Source organism: Chrysemys picta, chromosome 3 (assembly GCF_011386835.1).
Source record: "Chrysemys picta bellii isolate R12L10 chromosome 3, ASM1138683v2, whole genome shotgun sequence".
Lineage (NCBI taxonomy): Eukaryota > Metazoa > Chordata > Testudines > Emydidae > Chrysemys > Chrysemys picta.
In genome coordinates this window covers 116,999,030-117,018,739 of record NC_088793.1, presented here as the reverse complement: position 1 = coordinate 117,018,739, position 19,710 = coordinate 116,999,030, and the positions used below count along the sequence as shown (strand labels likewise).

Here is a 19,710-nt window from a genome sequence, read left to right as displayed (position 1 = left end):
GAACAGCAAGGAGGTGGAGGAGGAGTATGGGGGTCAGGCGACCTGGGATCCAGCTGCGCAGCGAGCCAGATCCTGTTTTTAACTCTGCCACAGTCTCATCAGTCGATCAAGGGCGAGCCCGATGCAAGGAAAGGAATCTCAGGTAAGCGTTTAGATAAATTTTCAATTACAGGGATGGCAGGACACATTTTTGACTTTTTTCATTAATTTACTCATGCTAGAAAAGGTAGTGGTACAACCAAGAGACATTGAGTTGCTATTTGCTTTTCATTCCCCTCTAGAGTTAGGCAGGGGCCACATAGAGCAGTTTGTTTATGGATACAGGGGTGTCCCTTGAATCCTCCTGAGAGATCTCCATGAAACTTTCATTGAGGTACTCGGCAATCCTCTCCTGAAGGTTTCTAGGGATGGCTGTCCTATTTCATCCTCTGTGGTAGGCCATTTTCCTATGACACTCAGCTATAACTTCAATAGGCACCATTGCAATAGCAGTACAGGCTAGCAGCATATGGGCTCGGGCACCTTTAGGATGCCACAGCAGCTGTGGGGTCTCTGCCTTTGTCACCCTCAGCAGTGAGAGATCAGCTAAAATCACCACTGCCTGTGGAAAACTGTGCCAGTATTCAGTGCCATTGCCCTACACTACTGGGATCATGCAAGCAAGCAATTTGCTCCTCATTTCCCCCACCCCTGGCGGGCCATACTCACCATGGCTGGTGCTGTGACTGGTGCCGTGCACAAACAATCCCAAGCAGAAATGAGACTGTCGTGCTTACAACTGCAGGGGAGCAAGTTTCCCTTTCTGTAGTGAATACGCTGACTGTGGTACCTCTGTGTGTTTTATCTTCAGCTGTTGTCATTGCGGCCTTCACACTCCCTTTCAGACCTGTAGAATGCCTGCGCCAGATAAAGAGGAGAAAGAAGAGGACTCAGGATGACATGTTCAGTGAGATCCTGCAAGCCACTGCCGCATCAGACTGCGAGCACAGGGCTGGAGGATGAATATTGCAGACAGCCTGGAGAAGGAAAGAGTGGAGAGGAGAAAGCTCCAGCAGGAAAAGGAGAGGAAGATGCACCAAGACATAATGGCTTCTAAGGCAGTGCAAACAGATGCTGCAGACTGTGGTGGATCTGCAGGTTCAACAGTCCCGGGCTCACCTCACTCTGCAGCCCATTGAGAACTCAATATCAGGACCTCCCTATACCTCCCCCTATCCCTGCAACATTCCATGTGGCATCAGGGGCCTCTGCACTACCCCTGGCATGCCACCTGGGGGACATTAAAGACAATCACAGCCAAACATATCTGAAAGCCACAGTTGGTGCATGTGTAGCTGAAATGAGCATCAGTGTTCTTTCCCCTTCATAAGTTCTGTTCTCTTTATTAAATTTTAAGTTTTGTAATATGTTTGTTTTAAAATTGCTCTTTCTTTGCACTGATTGTGTTTTTTGCAATATAATTCATCTTTATTAGTTCATAACATATGCTGCCAAATGCTCAGCAGTTCTGAAAGCAACCAGTTACCTATTATTACACAGTGCCACATAACTCATGAGATGATTCACAGACAAAATTAATACGTGCCTTGACAAAGTTATATTCCTACATGTACAGCGATCACCAAATGACTTCTGCAGAGCCAGATAGAGCACATTACAACACACACTGTTCTTGTTCAGGATTAAAATGGTCTTTCAAAGCCTCCTGGAGCAATATAGCTCTGCACTGAGCTCTTCTAATAGCCCTTGTGTCTGGCTGTTGAAATTCAGATGACAGCTCCTCCACCTCTGCCCTGCAGACCGATGGAAACTTCCCCGCTTTGCTTCACATATATTATGCTGGACACAGCAGGCAGCTATAACCATTGGGATGTTTTTCTCACTAAGGTCCTATCTTGTAAGTAAACTATGCCAATGACCCTTCAAACAACAAAAAGCACGTTCAGCTGTCATTCTGCACCTTCTGAGACAGTAGTTGAATTGTTCGTTGGTGCTGCTAAGGTGGATGGTACATGCCTTCATGAGCCAGGGAAGTAAGGGGTAGGCTGGGTCCCCCAGGATCATTTTTGGCATTTCAACATTTCCAGTGGTAAACTGCTGATCAGGAAAAAGTCTTGTAGCTTTCTCAACAGTCATGTGTTGTTAAAGATGTGAGCATCATGCATCTTCCCTGACCAGCTAACACTGATGTCAGTGAAGAGTCCCTGGTGATTCACCTGTGCTTGCATAACCACAGAAAAGTAGCCCTTCTTGTTTGCTGTACTGAATGGCAAGGTGGTCTGATACCACAATAGAGAGATGCAAGCCATCTATTGCACTGCAGTTCAGGAGCAGCACTGCTGCAAATCCATCCACTGTGTCCTGCACATTGCTGAGAGTCACAGTCCTGCGTACTGGCCCTGCACACTTGCCTCACAACAGCCCTTGTGGTGCGTGGATTTCCCTAATTGATTCCCGACTGACCGATAGCAATCTGGCATCGCAAGTTTCCACAGTGCGATTACCACTCACTTCTGCACAGCAGTGCAGCTCTCATTTTGGTTTCCCTGTGCTGGAGGGCTGGGGCAAGATCACTGCACAGATCCAGGAATGCACATCTGAAAGTTCTGCAGCCATTGTTCACCATACCAAACCTGCATTATGATGCGATTCCACCAGTCAGTGCTTATTTTTTGGGCCTAGAAGCAGCACTCCACCATCTTCATCTGCTCCCTGAATGCCACTAACAACCTTGAATTAATTCTCACTATGTCCCACAGCAGTCTGTCCTCCAAGGAATTGTCAGGTTTCCCCACTTTATTTGGTGGTTCTTGTAGCTCTGGAAATATTTCAAGATCATACAATCTGTGCTTGCAATGCTTATGATAATAGTGCAGGCTCCATGCTTCTTTCAGGAATGGTGGACAGAGGAGGCCATGCATGTTTGTGGGATTTTAAAAAAGGCATGAAAATTATGGGATACAGATAACATTATGGGATGGAGACAGTTGCAAAATGGGACATGCTTCCAGACACCTGAGTGACTCATTTCAGCCCCATCATACATTGACAAAACTTCCCAAAAGATAGTGTGCTGCATAGTGGTGAGTTCACAGTGAGATACCTACCCATGGTGCACCGCACTCTGCATCAATACAAGTGTTCCTGGTGAGCACGTACACTGCTGACATAAGGAGTCAAGTATGCATGGGCACAAGCAATGTACTAACCGTGGCATCTGTATGCCAACATAACTTGAGTCAACATAAGTTTTGTAGTGTAGACATGGCTTTAGTCACCACACAACCTTTATTCTGTCCCTGTATGGCTGTCTACAGAACAACCAAAATTCAGAAGACAATCCTACGTGGAAACAGTGCACGTTGTCATTACTTCAGTGACTGAAAATTTAGAAGTGATCTAAAAGGCTTTTTAGTACCTTACTCTTGTTGATATATTGTTTTCTATTGAAGCCCTTAACACAAAGTACATCTCTCTTCATATTAGTATAGCAAGCACACGTACGCCACTTTACCATTAGTAAAGCAAGCTACTCTTTATTTCACCAGAAAAAGTGAGGTTTCTGTCTGTTTGCTAAAAGTGACTGTCTTTGGAGCAATTTTGAGGACCAGTCTCAAAAGCATATGGAGTATAAAATGTAAAAGTGTGGTCAGACTTGGTATAGATACATATGCGGTGGCTCTAGCCCCCTTAAGAACCAGGCCAAAAATTAACGTAATGCTAAGGACTCAGGGTATTGAGCTCACGCTTCCAAAACATGTACATTTATGTACAAAACCCAAGTTGTGTGCTAAGTTCTTTGACTTCACGGCAAACTATATAAAGTAAGTAGACTTAAAGATTTAAGATACCTGCATATGCAGACTGTGAATACTTCGTCTTCAGCAAATCCTTCTTCATGAAATCTTCGTTAAAATGTCTCAGTCTTTTATAATGAGATGTGACAGTTGTGCAGCTTGGAAGGCTGGTGTGATATGGGTCAGAGTTAAGATTGTTCAAGTGATTTTTGTAATGTTTGGGGTTCCCCCCAAATATAACCTTGGGATTTGGGGTTTTTCCTCCAAATATAACCTTAACTTTGTATTTTCTAACATTTTATTATTTTTGAGAAAATAACAGTCTTAATGGAGGTTTCTTAAGTAATTGATAAATATTTACAACCGTACCTGTAATCCTGTAATTTAACCTTTCTCCCCCCTCCCTCCCCTTCTTTTTGTCTGGGAATGTATTGGTGTGTTCCAGTTTTGCTGTTTTTTCAGAGAACAATGGTCTCTTCTGTAATCTACTAAATGAACTCTTTTCAGTTCAAAGTCTTTTGTACCTGGGCTGTGTAAATAATGCTTTGTGTGCCATTCCTTTGCCTTCCTGAATGCCATCAATAGCATATTTTAAAAGCACTTCTGTAGCTATTTTTAACAAGTGTTTTTTATCCATTTTGAAATGTTGAATACAGTAATAGCTGGCTCAGTATTTGTAGTATCTAAAACAAGATTGTATGGTTTACCTTAACAAAGTCCATCTTTATTTGTGTATAACTCATTTTTCCTGGAAAATTTTTCTGCAGTAACTGAAGGCTTGTATTCTTTTGACATTTTGAAGGTCTGTATTGCCTTTTAGACCAGGTGTCAGAAAATTGTTGTTCAGTGGTACATTTGATCCCTAGAAGGGGAAGCAGATGCCTGATTAATCCCTGCTCCAAAGATACTGCTCTTTTTGCTTGAGGTCAGAGGTAGCTGTATTTCAGTATTTTGCAACCTAGTCCGTTTACACAGTTCTGTTAATTTAGTGCTTGTTTTCTCTTTTTAGGATTGCACTATGGCTGAAATGGAAGATAAAGTTCTACATGTAGTAAGTATGCATTTCAGTTACAACCTAGTTATTTGTATTCCCATTTATTTCAATGACTTCTTGATTACTCAGACTGACAAAGTTGAAATGTACCATGTAAGCAAAACCCCATTGCAGGCTGTTTTTATCATTCATTATTCTTTCAGAAGGGATAATGGTGAATTTTTAATGATGTATAAGTCAGCACTGCTATATACAGTAGATGATCCTTAAGGTTTTATTCCATTGGTATTTCTTCAAGACCGATGTCTGGCTCAGATTTTAAGGGGAGGCAAAGGAATGTAAAAGGACGTTAGACCAAGTAAAGCAAAATGTCCATGATTCACAGCGTGGGATATATCACTTTATTTAATAAATAATGTACTTTGTGGTGGTCCTTGTAAAGGCACTCCTGCCTATAGAACTAGAAAGATCTATGTCTAATTATACTTCATTTTGAAAGCTCTGAGTTTTCAAAATCGTTTTGAAGAACCTTGTGACCAACAGTGGGATGTAATGAAATGCTTTTAATATTTTGTAACAGTTAATCATCGCTTCCTGCTTTTGACATGAGCCAGGCTGTGTTTTTTGATAAGGCCTTCCGTTTGCTGATAGATGCTTAGGCATTCAGTAGCACAATAGCTAAAAATAATTTTGTCCATAAATAAGGAAACCAAGCAAATAGGAGTCTTCAGTTTCTCATTTTTCCCCACCCCATTCCGTGTACGCACTGTTGTTTGGAATTCCCTTGTTTTAGCAGTTCCTCGTATTCATGCTTAGGCATTGTTTCGATTTTAGTTAAATTGCATTATTTCAGTTCTATAAATCTGGTTTAGAATAACAAACCTTGAGAATATTTTACCCTGTGCCCACTGTGATTCGACAGAGCTATCTTTATACAAAGCTGGATTTTGTGCAGCCCTTTAATTACATATGTCTCCATTGAGTGAGAAGTCCCAAGGGCACTTGGAGATATTTACTGTCTCTCAGGTGAGCTACCTTCCAGTTTCACAGCCAATTACAAATAAATGCTATCCTGAACATTTTAAGGCCTCTTTTGTTTTGTTTTGTTTGTTAACTGTTGAAAACAACTTTAAGTTAAATACATTGTATTTTATGTCTTGATATAAATTTAAACAATGTGGAGTGTGTGGGAAGAAAGTGGATGTTTTGACCACTGCATTTTTGCTGATTAAGTAGTCATTTTGCCTGTTTGAAACTTTTAGAATGTAAAAGACAAATTATTCCCTTCTGATACATAAGCCTCACTCTCACTGACTTCATTAGTCCAAGTTACATACATGTGTTTAAGGTCCGAATGTGTCCTCAGAAATGGTATTGGTTTGGGATTGGATATATTTTGGTAACAAGCAAATACAAGTTTGTAAGGATTACAGCAACTGGCACAAAGGAGATAACTAATGCTAAAATACTTAATTATTAAATGCCTACCCACTCAAAAACTTGGTATAGAGTATTCATCAGTTGTCATTGGCTTCTTTAGCACCATCCTGACTTAACCCTTCTTAAAGCAGATCTAAATAACTGTTGGCACTAAAGATAGTCAAATGTTCTGGATTTCAAAATAAAAATTCCAGAAAAATATAGACTAAATTTTCGCAAGAGTGTGGTGGTGTCGTAATTGCCTTTTTTCCAGACAACTGTAGTGGCACCTTGTCTACATTAACTGTCCCAACATTCCTGTCACTGGTGGTAGCAGTAGTGGCAGATTTTTACCCCTGAAGCCTAGGGTAGATAAGGCCATAGAGGAGAATTCTCTGAATGTTCTCATAGAACTGCTGGCAGAATATCAAGCTTTCTTAGTGGGCCAGATTTTATAATTAAATAACTTCTGCTTTATTGAGAAATGGGGAGGAGGGGATTCTAGAATATGGCTTTCGTAATGAATTTTTGTTCATTTTCAGTCCAAGATTTTAAATGGAATTTGTGATAAGATGATCAGATCAACTACGGATCCATTGATGAGCCAGAGTGCATGTCTGGAGGAGGTTCATTTAACCAACATTAAACCTGGGGAAGGCCTGGTAAGAACACAGCTGTGTCTGCTCCTGTGGCTACTCTGTGGTTACTATGTCTGCATTGTTAGTGCCTGGCGCTGCAAGCCGTTACACCAATGAGAACTGTTTACTCCCATTAAAATCAGTAAGGATTTAGCGTGGGAATAACTAGACTCATGGGCAAAACTGTCTGCAGGATCAGTCCCTTGTTCGTAAAGCCACAGCGGGGTGTGTGCTGGAGTGAGAGCCAATGGTGGGAATAAGTGTAAGTAAGTGTGTGTGTGTGTGTGTTTAAGGTATTTTTGAGGTGGTAATATACTGAGTACACCTGGCTATTGGTGGGATTCATTGATGGAGGTGAACAAAGTGGTCCCTGACCTTTGCTGGTCACTGAAATCAATTGTACATGGAGACTTTTTGAAGTATTTCTTTTTTGGTCTGTCCTTTTGTGGGAGTTTTTGATCTGTAGGTTTGGTTAGGTATGGGGGTGTCCTTGGGGTTTCTTTTTAGCAGGGGTGTGTGGTAAACCTTTGACCATGCAATGGCATATCGTGTAATTTCACTAGCTGGATCTCAGTACTGCTGAATGTTGTTGGTCCGGTTAGATGTTCCATTGAATGTTTACAAAAAATTGGAGATGGGACCTTTCTGGCTGGAGGTGGTTCACATTTAAATGCCTTAAAGGAAACTGAAATATTTATCTGAAATTATTTAATTTACTCTTAAAACTATGAAGAAGTGAGAAATCTCTTGTTAAACAGTTTTTAAAAAACACGTTTGATGCTATTATGGAGAACCTACAGTGTTTTGAGCTACATTATTGCAGGGCTAACGGAAGAAACACAAATGAACTAACCATGTTTCAGAACTATGGCAACCTCTTCAGTGAGGTTTTGGGTATCAAATAAGGGCATTCACAGAATAGCAGCATGATAGCTTGTGCTCTTCAAGAAATGGTGGGACGGCGAAGGAGAGCAGGGAAATCTTTACAAATGGAGAAGAAAATCAAGAAAGAAAAATGTTGCGTTCATGTTTCTAAGTGGTGGATGGTAATTCCTGGCACATAAATAGTACTTGTGTGGCACTGCATAGCTAAAGAGCACAGTACAGACAATAAGTAATCTTAAACAGTTTATCAGGAAGGAAAACTACCTGTTACCTATATGGAAATTGATATACAAGTCTCCTATGCTGCAGAAGTCTACCATGTGCAATTAAAATGTTAGTGTTAGCCTGTTTGTAGATGGTATGTTAGAGAATTCTCACGATCAGACCTATTTCATTAGCATTTATCTTTGCATCCACACCCAGTAGTATAGTAAAGTGGTGCTAGCGCATGGTTTGCCCGTGCTTCTGTTTTTTTGCCAACACTGTAATGTTACAAGATGGCTTGCATTAAGAACAGGGATTATTGGAGCTTGCTTGTCTGTAGAATATTTGTAGCAAACTTGTGAAGAGATGCTTGGCATGCAAGGGACTCTAAATGATAGTCAAGGCTATAAAGAAGTTAAGTTACACTATTTAAAAATAAATATTTTAAAGATCATCATCTGTGAAGGGTGAAGTATAAAATTCCAATCTCTTTAACTTATATGTACTGAGTGCCCAAGAATTCAGGAAGAGAGGAACATTTAGCACATTGATACTAGATCACACTACTTACAAATGTGAGTCCATGAATTTTCATATATTTGATGTTTTTTACACAGAATGAGTCTTAAGTTTGTAAGATGTTGCTTAACCTGTTATATAATTAGTACGCAAGTTTTTATTTTTGGCACTGCTGTTCTTAAATTTGACTCTTTCAATTTCTTCTCCCCCCCTCCCCCCCCACATTAGGGAATGTATATCAAATCAACTTATGATGGATTACATGTAATTACTGGAACTACAGAAAATGTGAGTATGTTTAATTCAATTTGAAGTAGATGTATTTTTAATTTAAACTATTCTGGATGAAGCTATGTTTAGGCAGATTTCTGAGGCTTTTGTTTCTGCCATATATGGATCTCAAAATCCTATTGCGTGCGACTTTGTGTGATACACTATTGGTTTATCCTGGATTTGTAAAGATTATGCACATGTATATGTTTTAATAGAATAACACAAGGACATCGATCTTCTGTTGATATAATAGCTTGGTCAAGTAGTCACATTTTGTAGGAGACCGCCTTCTACATTGTGGTGGCACACATCTAGGTATGATCCTATGTTTCTCTTTTGGTGATGGCCCTGAGAAGGGCCATTTCACTTGACTGTCACTTGAGTTGCTTTTAGACTGTGAGGCCATCGATTGCTGTTCGGTTGCCATGTTGATAGCTTATGCCAAAGCACTTCACAAGAGAGACTTATTGTATAAAACATGAACTGGCAAGATTTGTGAGATGAGCTCTGGAAAATCTGCTGCATGGACTTGAACTCTTCAACACCATATGTCATCACAATGAGAATCGGTGAGTTTGCGATCCCCAACGTCTATAAACCACCAATGTCTCCTGTACCACACAGGTTGTGCTGAATCACAACCACCCTTTAATATGGGTTGGAGACCTCAATAGCCATCAGACATCCTGGGGTTATGAGACAATGATGCTTTAGATGAACAACTTTTTCAGTGGGCTTCGAATCAAGACCAGCATCTACTGTTCAATTCCAAGCAGCAAGAAATCTTCCGTTCAGCCGGACGGAGACAAGGCTACTTGCTGGACGTGTAGTTTGTGTTCTGTGGCCAGAACAAGTGGCCTCCTAGTTGTGGAACGAACTGTCCTTGACAATTTTATGCATAGCGAGCATCCTCCTGTCATCATATACGTTGTTCTCCAAGTCCCCTCCAATCACATCACTACCAAGGCCGTGTTGGAACTTTAGGAAGGCCTATGGGAACAGCTACTCAAAAACCACAGAAAAAGTGGTTCACAGGATACCTGCAAACATAGCCAGTTTCCAGTTTAGCCTTCTTAAAGAGGGCACAAAATGGAACATCACTCTCCCCCTCTCCCCAGCTACAGGAAAGCCACAATTTTTGTTGGTTGACAGTGAGGCATTCCTAAAGGAGTACTGGATAACAGGTGACCCTGCTGCTTCAACTCCTGGAATCACTGAACGCCACGTAGCTTTTGCCCATCACTCTCATCTAGCAGAACCTAGATTCCACTCACTCAAGCAGGAAAGCCAGAAGCTGGGAATGGATGACGGGATGGATCACTTGATGATTACCTGTTCTGTTCATTCCCTCTGGGGCATTGGCCACTGTCAGAAGACCGAATACTGGGCTAGATGGACCTTTTGGTCTGATCCAGTATGGCCTTATGTAAAGCCTGGAGGCGTCTCCGTAATATGGGTGGTGTGAACTCTCCCCAGTGGAGAATGCCACATGTCACAGCCAGTGCCATCACCACCCAAATGTTCCTGAATTCTGAGTCTGAAATGGATTTTCATCACAAAAGGAAAGTGAAGAAAGAGAGCTTCATTGCTCCCTATCCGACTGCCCAGTAATAGCAAAGTCATTCCTGAGAATGTGGACAAGGCCATAATGCTCATCAACCGTGTCGAAGCTGCAGGACCCAATGGCATCTTCCCACAATTTCGGAAAAACCTCGGTCAGCATGGCTGCGTGTATGCCCTTTGCCAAATGCCCAAGGTATGGCAACAGGCAGAGGTCACTGGCATCCTAAAACTGGGGAAAACGATCCAAAAAACTATCTTACTGTGGATAACATACAAGCTCTTAGAAAGCATCTTTGAGGTCTACGTCCCTAAAGAGCAATCTGGGTTTCAACTAAGACAAAGCTCCAGTGATCAGGTAAACTGGTAACTCAGATCAAAGCTGGCTGTCAATGCAGGCTTGCAACAGCAGTGGCCTTTGTGGACCTGTCCTCAGCATATAACACAGTTTGATGGGACAGCCTGCTTCTGAAAGTGTCGAAAATAGTGCATTGCAGAACACTGCTCCTACTGATAGTTATGGTCATCAACTGCAAGTTTCACATACACCTAATAGAACAGTCTTAGTAGATCTCATCTACTGAACAGCAGGCTCCTACAAGGATCGGTCTTGGCACCATCGGTCTTAATATTAATATTAATATCAGCATTATGCCATCAACCCAGTCACGGAAATTTGGCTACATGGAGGATCTCGCGTTCGTCATCCAATCGAGCACTTTCGCCCCAGTGGAATGCATCCTCACAGAAGATCTGAAAAAACTGCAGGAGTACTAGTGGTGAAGCTGACTCAGACTTGACCCTAAAAAAACCCCAAATAATACTTTGCGTTTCACCTGAGCAGCCGCCATGCGAAGAATTGCCTGACTGTCACACCAAACTCAGGCACGAGGATTTCCCAAAATATCTTGTTGTGGATCATAGCCTCACATGTTGCCAACATCTGAAATGACTGCTGCCAAAATAAAGGCTAGGAACAATATAATCCACAAACTAGCTGGGACCAGCTGGGGAGCAGACGCTCATGCCTTGCGGACATGCACCTTCGGCCGTGTTTTTCTCAGCAGCTGAATGTTGCACACCAGCGTGCACAGGTAACACACATATGAAACACTCCTATGAGAGTTGTCACAGGAGTGCTGATGTCAATTCCAACAGTCTGTGTCTCCATCCTCACGTATATCTTTCTTCCATCCCTCTGAAGAGAAGCAACAATAATATGACCAGATGATAACAAACCCGAACTTGCTCATCTACAAAGACCTCCAATAGCCCCGGATATGCTGCCTTAAGTCCAGGAATCCCTTCTGGTTAGTGGCCAAAGGTCCCCAAACCTGAAGACTGTCACCAAAAGACAAGTGGCAGAGACTGTGGCAAAATAGCAAGGTGAAGAATCCAGACCTGATCACTGATCCCACAGACCAACCACGTGGCTTCACCACGTAAGATATGGATCACAGTGAACCACATCAGAACATTGCTGGGGCACTGCAATTACCTACTACACAAATAGAAGAACAGCCTGTATTTGAATGTGGAGAAGATATTCAAATTTATTTAACATCTAGTGAGCCGCTGCTCACTAAGATCTTTCTCTGGTGGGATAGCCTTGATTCATTCAGTGTCTCTGGAAGCTATAGAGGGAACAACAGTCTTGGACATCGGGACATCGACCTTCATTGTTGCTTTTCAAGTTGCAAGGTTAAAGGCTACCAGAATAGTCACATAACAGCTTCTGTTTCCATCATAGAATCATAGAACTGGAAGAGACCTCGAGGTGATCTAGTCCAGTCCCCTAAGTATTATCTAGACCATCCCTGTTTGTCCAACCTGCTCTTAAAAATCCCCACTGGTGGAGATTCCACAACCTCCCTAAGTAATTTATTCCAGTGTTTAACCACTCTGACAGTTAGGAAGTTTTTTTTCCTAATGTCCAACCTAAACCTCCCTTGCTGCAATTTAAGCCCATTGCTTCTTGTGCTATCCTCAGAGATTAAGAAGAACAATTTTTCTCCCTCTTCCTTGTAACAGCCTTTTATGTACTTGAAAACTGTTATCATGTCCCCTCTCAGTCTTCTCTTCTCCAGACTAAACAAACCCAATTTTTTTCAGTCTTCCTTCATAGGTCATGTTTTCTAGACCTTTAATCATTTTTGTTCATGCAGATATATAAATGCCTTCAAAATACCATTGGCATTAGAATATTTGCCTTATGGAATTACCAGAAATTATTGTTCAGTTACAAAGTTTTTATGGTGTCTTGTGTAAACAAATGCTTGCTGCGCAAATATGCTCTTCTGTACTTTGCTCTTATTAGGACAACTTCTCTTTACCAAAGGAGATCAGGGAGGGTAGTTTAGACAAGGAATAAACTATGCGCTTCTAAGTGGCAAAGTAAAGCAGCAGCTAAGATCACTAAAAGTTTTCCTCTTGGGTTTAGGATGGTGCTGTCTAGATACCAGTCCACTGGTGTGCTGAGACTGCTGCCTATTTATTGTGTGCTTGTACAGCGCCTACCACAATAGGGTTCTGGTCAATGACTGTGGCTCCTAGGTGTTACTATAATCCAAATAGATAATAGTAGTAGGAATATATCTACGTGGATGGTGTGGTTGCTGAAAGGAAGAACCTGTGTTTAACATATGTGAATGAAACCTTTGTCAGGTGGCTGTTATCAGAACTCTAGTACTGCACCAACCACACTGAATGATTCCGGGAAAGCAATACACTATCTAATTTCAGTCAGTTGACAGGATTTCCAAGGTCTTCCTGCCTATTCGTGATTTCCTGTGTTGCATGAGAACACACTGGCCAAAACAAATCTTTCCACTTTCTTCCAAGTTCTCCATAGGAGTGGAATAGCTGCCTTGTGAGCTGAAATTGGCTATGTATGTATTATCTGAGCTCTCCCAAGCAGACTGTTGATCATCCTGTAGGATACTCTGAATTCAGTGCTCACTGCTTAATGAATCATAGAATCACTGAAATGTAGGGCTGGAAGGGACCTTGAGAGGTAATCAAGTCCAGCCCCCTGCACTGAGGCAGAACCAAGCAAAAACCTAGACCATACCTGACACCTCTTTTGTCTAGCCTGTTCTTAAAAATCTCCAATGATGGGGATTCTACAACCTCCATTGGAAGTCTGTTCCAGAGGTTAATTTCCCTTACAGTTAGATTAGCTAATAGAAAAAAAAAATTAAATCTTCCTGGCTGCAGTTTAAGACCATTACTTGTCCTACCGTCAGTGGGCTTGGAGAACAGTTGATCCCCATCCTTTTTATAACTGCCCGTAACGTATTGGAGGCTGTTATCCGATCTCCCTTCAGGATTCTTTTCTCAAGACTAAGCAGGCATAGTTTTTTAACCTTTCCTTATAGGTCAGGTTTTCTAAACCACTTATTTTTGTTGCTCTTGTCTGGACTCCCTCCAATTTATCCACATCTTTCCTAAAGTGTGGCACCCAGAACTGGACACAATACTCCAGCTGAGGCTTCACCAGTGCTGAGTAGAGTGAGACTGCCTGACTCTTCTTACATGTGATGCTCCTGTTGGAACATCTCAGAATATTAACCTTTTCCACTACTGCATCTCATTATTGCCACTCATTCAATTTGTTATCCACTATAACCCCCAGATCCTTTTCAGCAGTACTGCCACCTAGCCAGTTATTCCCCGTTTTGTAGGTGTTCATTTGATTTTTTTTTCCTTCCTAAATATAGTACTTTGCACTTTTTTGAATTTCATTTCATTGAATTCAGTGTCAGACCAATTCTCTAATTTGTAAAGGTAGTTTTGAAATCTAATCCTGTCCTCCAAAGTGCTTGCAACCCTTTAATATCTTCCACAGATTTTGTAAGCATACTCTCCACTCCATTATCCAAGTCATGAATGAAGATATTCAATAGTACCCGACCCAGAACTGACCTGTGTGGGGACCCCCCTAGAATGTTTTCTGCAAGCATAATCACAGCCCAAAAGATGCCATTAGCCTTGGTTTGGACAGTATTCATCCCTCCAAACAGGCATTTCCTTGATGAAGTAGTAAGAGGACAGCAAAGAAATGTGGTTACTCCTAGTAGCTGGAGCCTCCGTTACATCTACAGCATCGTCCTTGTTGCGCAATTTACTCCTGTAGTGTCCCTCTATTACAAGATATTACTTGAGTTTTGAAGGTCTGGTGGTGATGAGAGAGAAACTTCCATCCAGGCTTTCAGTTCTTCAGTAGCTCAGGGGTATTGCCCGGCTATCCATGTTGTTGTTTGAGGAGAGAGTGAGGCTTTTGCTATGGTGAGTAGCCCTCCTTGTGTGAATTGCACTGTGGACACGTCTATTAGTGTATCTCTGTTCTGCCTGTGTTGCCACGGCTTCATCAGAGTTGATATGTTGTTATGGTAGCAGGAATATTTTTTAAATAACTGTAGCAATAACCTGTGCATGGCACCAGCTTTAGATAACTCAAAGTAAATATTTACACATTTAACAGCTGCTTGGTAATGTCTAGCTGAGCATGTTGTCTGTTTTGGGACGAAATTAATTTTTAATGTTTTTTAACACCTATATCTCTCAGGACACATCATGCACACATATAATGTTGTCCTTTTACTTAAATATAATTTGCTTATTTTTTTGATGCAGGCATTTGGATTAAATGACTAAATTATGGACTTCAAGTTAAAACTTGCAGCTTTCATTTAGTAAGCAGTGAGGGGAAAATGAAATGGCCCCAGCTGCACTCGTTACTTTTCTGTCATATATCTTCAGTATTTGAGACTTAAGGCTTTTAGTGAACACACTAAATGAAACCAAGTTATTGTGTTTAGATTCAGTTAGTTAGTTATGTTGCCATTTATTATAACAGTGTCCATGTTGTTTCTTAATAGGATATGTTTAATCTTTTATTATCCACTTCAAAGCTGTTTTCTCTTCTAAAACCTTTTATTCAGTGTAGTTTGTGTAGACATGTTGTTTTTAAATCAAATTTAAAATAACATAGAGTTAAAAACTCTTTGCAATGCAGCCAATTATTCCATGCCTGTAGAACCAAACAATTTGTGATGCTCTTTTTAGCGCGTTCCTGGGTTTTCTTAGCACTTACTAATTGCCACTTTTTCTTTACTTAGCTATCATCAATAGCAACATAAACCTAACAGCAGATCAGATAGTTAACACAGACTCTCTTTTGTGTGTGTGTGTGTGTGTGTGTGTGTTGGGGGGCGGGGAAATGTTCTGGGTGTGAGGCTAGGATAAGGAATTGGCACAAATGGGTGTATATTAACTAGAGCTTGGTGTTTTCCTGTCTCGTGAAAAATTTAGAGGTTTCAAATGTGTTCCTGATCCACATTGGGACCAAACTGAGATCTTTTTCAAGGATTTTCTCAAAAAGAGAGACCGTGCTTGCGTGCTGCTCCTTGAATAGCCCATTGGTTAGGGTACTCACTTGGAATATGGGACACACAAATTGAAGTCCCTGCTCTGCCTGATTTGGACCAGACACTTGAATGTCAGTCTCCCACATCCCAGCTGAGTGCCCTAACCCATGGACTGTTCTGGAGTCTGGGGGGTGGGGAGGGGGAATGTCTCAATTGCTCCTGTTAAAGCTGAGTATTTATTTATACAAAGCTGAACAGATCCAACAGGAGAGATTGAGATCTCAAAACAGCTGGTGGTTAGGGCACTCTGCTGAGATGTGGGAGACTGATGTTCAAGTGTCTGGCCCGAATCAGGCAGAGCAGGGAATTGAAGTTCTGATTTAGGCCAGGAATTACATCCTAGACCTGAGAAACTGTTCCCGATGACAGTTCTGTCAAAACTGATACTTTCCTGCAAAAAAAATACTATTTTGATTAATTGATATTTTCTAATGAAAAACCGTTTTGTCAGAAAATTTCTTCCACCTCCAATATTCACCCCAGAAAAGCACTATTTTGGTAATTTTTTCCTTTATACACACTCACACAAATGGATGATGTACAAATAATTCCACTGTAACTTGACTTCTCCTGACCCTCTGATATATATGGATTTTATGGATCTCAACTATCCTATTTTCCTTCTCTGCTTCTCTTGCGAGAAGGAATACTGCTATGATCCTTGAAAAGACTCCCAAGTGTAGTCCATGCTGCAATGGGGCTAGCGCTATGCTTGGTAGGGTTTGCAGGATGAGGACCTGTGAGTTACTTGATGACAGAACTTGTTATAATATCTATGGGCCATTGTTTGTCACTTAACCACGTGGGTACTGGGGACATAATACACACTTGACAGTTCTGTGGATAAATATAGTTATATATACAGACATTATCTGCTGCTGCTTTAAATATTCCTTTCACAACCTTGGCATAGAAGAGCTGGGTGGGGGGGGTTAGAAAAAGGGAAAGCCTATTGAAACACATGTCTCTTATTTACTTCTCTGTAGTCCCCTGCTGATAGATCTCAAAAGATTCATGCTGGTGATGAGGTGATCCAGGTTAATCGTCAGACTGTAGTAAGTAATCAAAAGCCCTATCAACCTTTTCCTAAGCCTTGGTTGTTATGCAAGACTTTTCCCTCCAACTGGGTAACAAGCTTTGTTGTATTTAGGGTTTTTTTGTGTGTCCTTATTGCAATGTGTGTAAAAATGGTTTGACTTTAATGTAGAAGTCATTTCTGAAAACACTTGAAAGGTTTGATTTTTATCACACATTGTTTTTCAATAAATCCTTGTAATATTTTTGGATAAAATGATATCTTATTTAGGGCCTATGTTTAAAGTGAAATGTTGCATTTGTGTATGTTTAAAAAGTTGGTATTTTTTAATTAATAAGAAATTCTTTTTGGCAAATATCTTTTAGCCCCTCGGAAAGTTGAGGGATTCTCCCTCTCCCCCCTCATTGTAGTTCCCTGTCCCATGAACAGTCACGTTTGCATTTAACTTCACACACAAGAGCAGACCCATAGAACTCAATGGCATTAAAGATTAGGTATTTATATTGTAATAATGACTGCATATGTGTTCGAAGTTGAGCAAATGCATAAGCCCATGCTGGACTGGAGCCTGACCTATCACAAATGGACGTGCACTTGAAATTATTGTGGTACATATTTGAGAGACCTCCTAAAGAAAAAAGTTAGCATTTCAAGTTTTGTACCCTTTTCGGCTGCTTCAGTGGGTTTCTTCTATTTTGTGTGTGTTCATTTGTGGTGTTTGAGAGAAACAGTCTGACCTGGTTATATTCCATTCATTTTGAATGCATGTAAAGAGGTACTTTTTATTCTTTTTAAGGTGGGATGGCAACTAAAAAACCTTGTGGGAAAGTTGCGAGAGAATCCTTCTGGAGTTAAACTGCTACTTAAGAAACGTCCTACAGGCTCTTTTAATTTTACTCCAGCCCCACTGAAGAACCTACGCTGGAAACCACCACTTGTACAGGTGATACAATGACGGAAGAATTGTGTTTATACGTTAATGGTTGGATATGAATTACTTAAAATCCCCCCCCCCCAAGATAATTTATTCATTAATATCTGACATCGTCAGCCAGTATGACCATATATCTATGGAGTTTTGGAGGTGTTCATTGTGAAATGGCTGTCCCTTTTGGATCAAAGTTAAAATGAGAAGGGGTCCTTTTTTAGCCAAATAATCTCATCTAACATTCCAAAACAATAAAAGTATTTAACATTGGCTTTCATAATCCAAATTATCAAGGCACTGATTTTAGAAAAAAAAACATTTGAGGCTGAAAGGCTGATAATCTGCACTGATGAATTTTGTAAGTAAACAATAAATACTGAGATTGGTTTGGAAAACTGATAAGAGATTATTTTTGCTGAATAAACTAATGCTATCCAATGTATACTTCCTTTTTAGTCTGCAGAAGGAAAAATAGTTCAAGCGCTGAAAGAAAAGGGAGTGAGCTTCTTGTTTGTTTTGCGTATGTGTTCAAATGACGTATGTAAGCATGATTTGGATGTTGAGAAAGCCAGAGGAGGGGTAATGAGTGGGGGAGGAACAGGGGTTAATAACTTCAAAGACTAGTTTTGGAGGACAGCATGTTATAGCAGAAAGCAATTTGTTTAACAGCTACAGCAAGAGACAATTAATTACATTCTCATCTAATAAATTACCTATGACTACAGGTACCATTTTTTCCTTTGTTCCAGCCTCTGTTCTGGCATAAGATCCCTATAGCTATGGGGGTAGTTGTTTCTCAGCAAAGTGCATAGATGGCTATCTGGAGTGCTTGAGGGGTGTGTGTATGTGCATGCATGTTCCAGAAAGCTGTAAGTCTCATTCAAAAGAATTCAGATTATCAAGTTACACCTGTGCGCTTTGAGCAGCATTATTTTACATGGTTTACAATGTGTACACGATTTATAGTACAGGGTCATTTAAAATGTGACCATCCAAAGATCTGGGTGCATATACAAAAAAAAAAAACCAAATCTATCCAATATACAAACTCTGCCCTAGTGTCCAAAACTAACCCCCCGCCCCTACACACACCATGTTCTCTCTAGCACACCTTCCATTTCAGGCACTTGAGGGATATGGTGACAGGTTATAAGAAGAACCAGATAGTCTCCCGCCTCATTCTCCCTCTCCCCTGCAAGAGAGAGAAAATAATTTGAAGCTTTCCCCTGAAGGACATCAAATCCAGGGTCTGGCAGACCACAGGGAGAGAAGTTTACTTCAAAGCTTAGGAGATTCTGAGACTGTCTGGCCCCTTCTGCAGCCTGTCTTGTTAAACCAGGGCCTGTTAGCTTGAGTGTGTCAGCTGATCACAGTTGTTCAAGTAGATGAGGATGTTTATTCCATTTAGGTGTCTGTGTCCAGCACGCTTAGAAGTACACGTACAGGGGTGGTGGTCATGCCTCGTGGCTGTGGCCCCTCCCCTGTTATATGAGGTGCCGCTGCCCTGACCCTCCCCCCCCCCCCCCTCAGTTCCTTCTCACTGCCATTGGATGGAGTCAGAGCTCTGTGTGGTTTTAGACTCTCAAACTCGCATTAAGTCTTAGCCTAGTTAGTTAGTTGGTTAATTGCTAGATCGTGTCCCTGGTGAAGCCCTTACCGAGGGTTGAACACTGTCCTTTGTGTGTCTCGGTGAGACTCACCTCAAAGAGCGTTGTGCAATCTGTAGAAGTGGACTCGGGTGGCGTGAGACCGTCACATCAAGCAGCACTTCCTCGAACAGGTCATGTAGCCTGTTCTGGTACTGAGGTCCTGCTTGGGCTGAAGATCATCCTTGTGCGTGGAGAGCGCTGCCACCTCTGGTTCCAGGGCAGGCGCCCCTCCAAAGAGGCAGAGGAGCCATTCTCCGTTGTCTGTGCCAACGAAGAGATCTCATAAGACCATCTGGGACAGCTCTAGGTCGAGGGACGACTCCTATGCCTCCACCAGGAAAAGAGTGGTCTGGCCCAGCACCACTTCTGGCATGCGGGA

The 19,710-nt window shown here is 41.4% G+C and overlaps 1 protein-coding gene across 2 annotated transcripts in view; it reads left to right on the top strand.

The window, feature by feature from the left end:
- The window catches only part of CNKSR3 (CNKSR family member 3), an 88,658-nt gene that overhangs the window by 54,962 nt on the left and 13,986 nt on the right, over window positions 1-19,710 (top strand). The window contains exons 5-9 of one of the 2 annotated variants that reach the window (XM_005301433.4): window positions 4,807-4,848; window positions 6,753-6,872; window positions 8,685-8,744; window positions 16,705-16,773; window positions 17,551-17,697. In XM_005301433.4, coding sequence (XP_005301490.1) covers window positions 4,807-4,848; window positions 6,753-6,872; window positions 8,685-8,744; window positions 16,705-16,773; window positions 17,551-17,697 — 438 coding nt within the window. The remainder of the gene's footprint in view (window positions 1-4,806; window positions 4,849-6,752; window positions 6,873-8,684; window positions 8,745-16,704; window positions 16,774-17,550; window positions 17,698-19,710) is intronic. The other variant, XM_065588848.1, reaches the window with a different exon arrangement.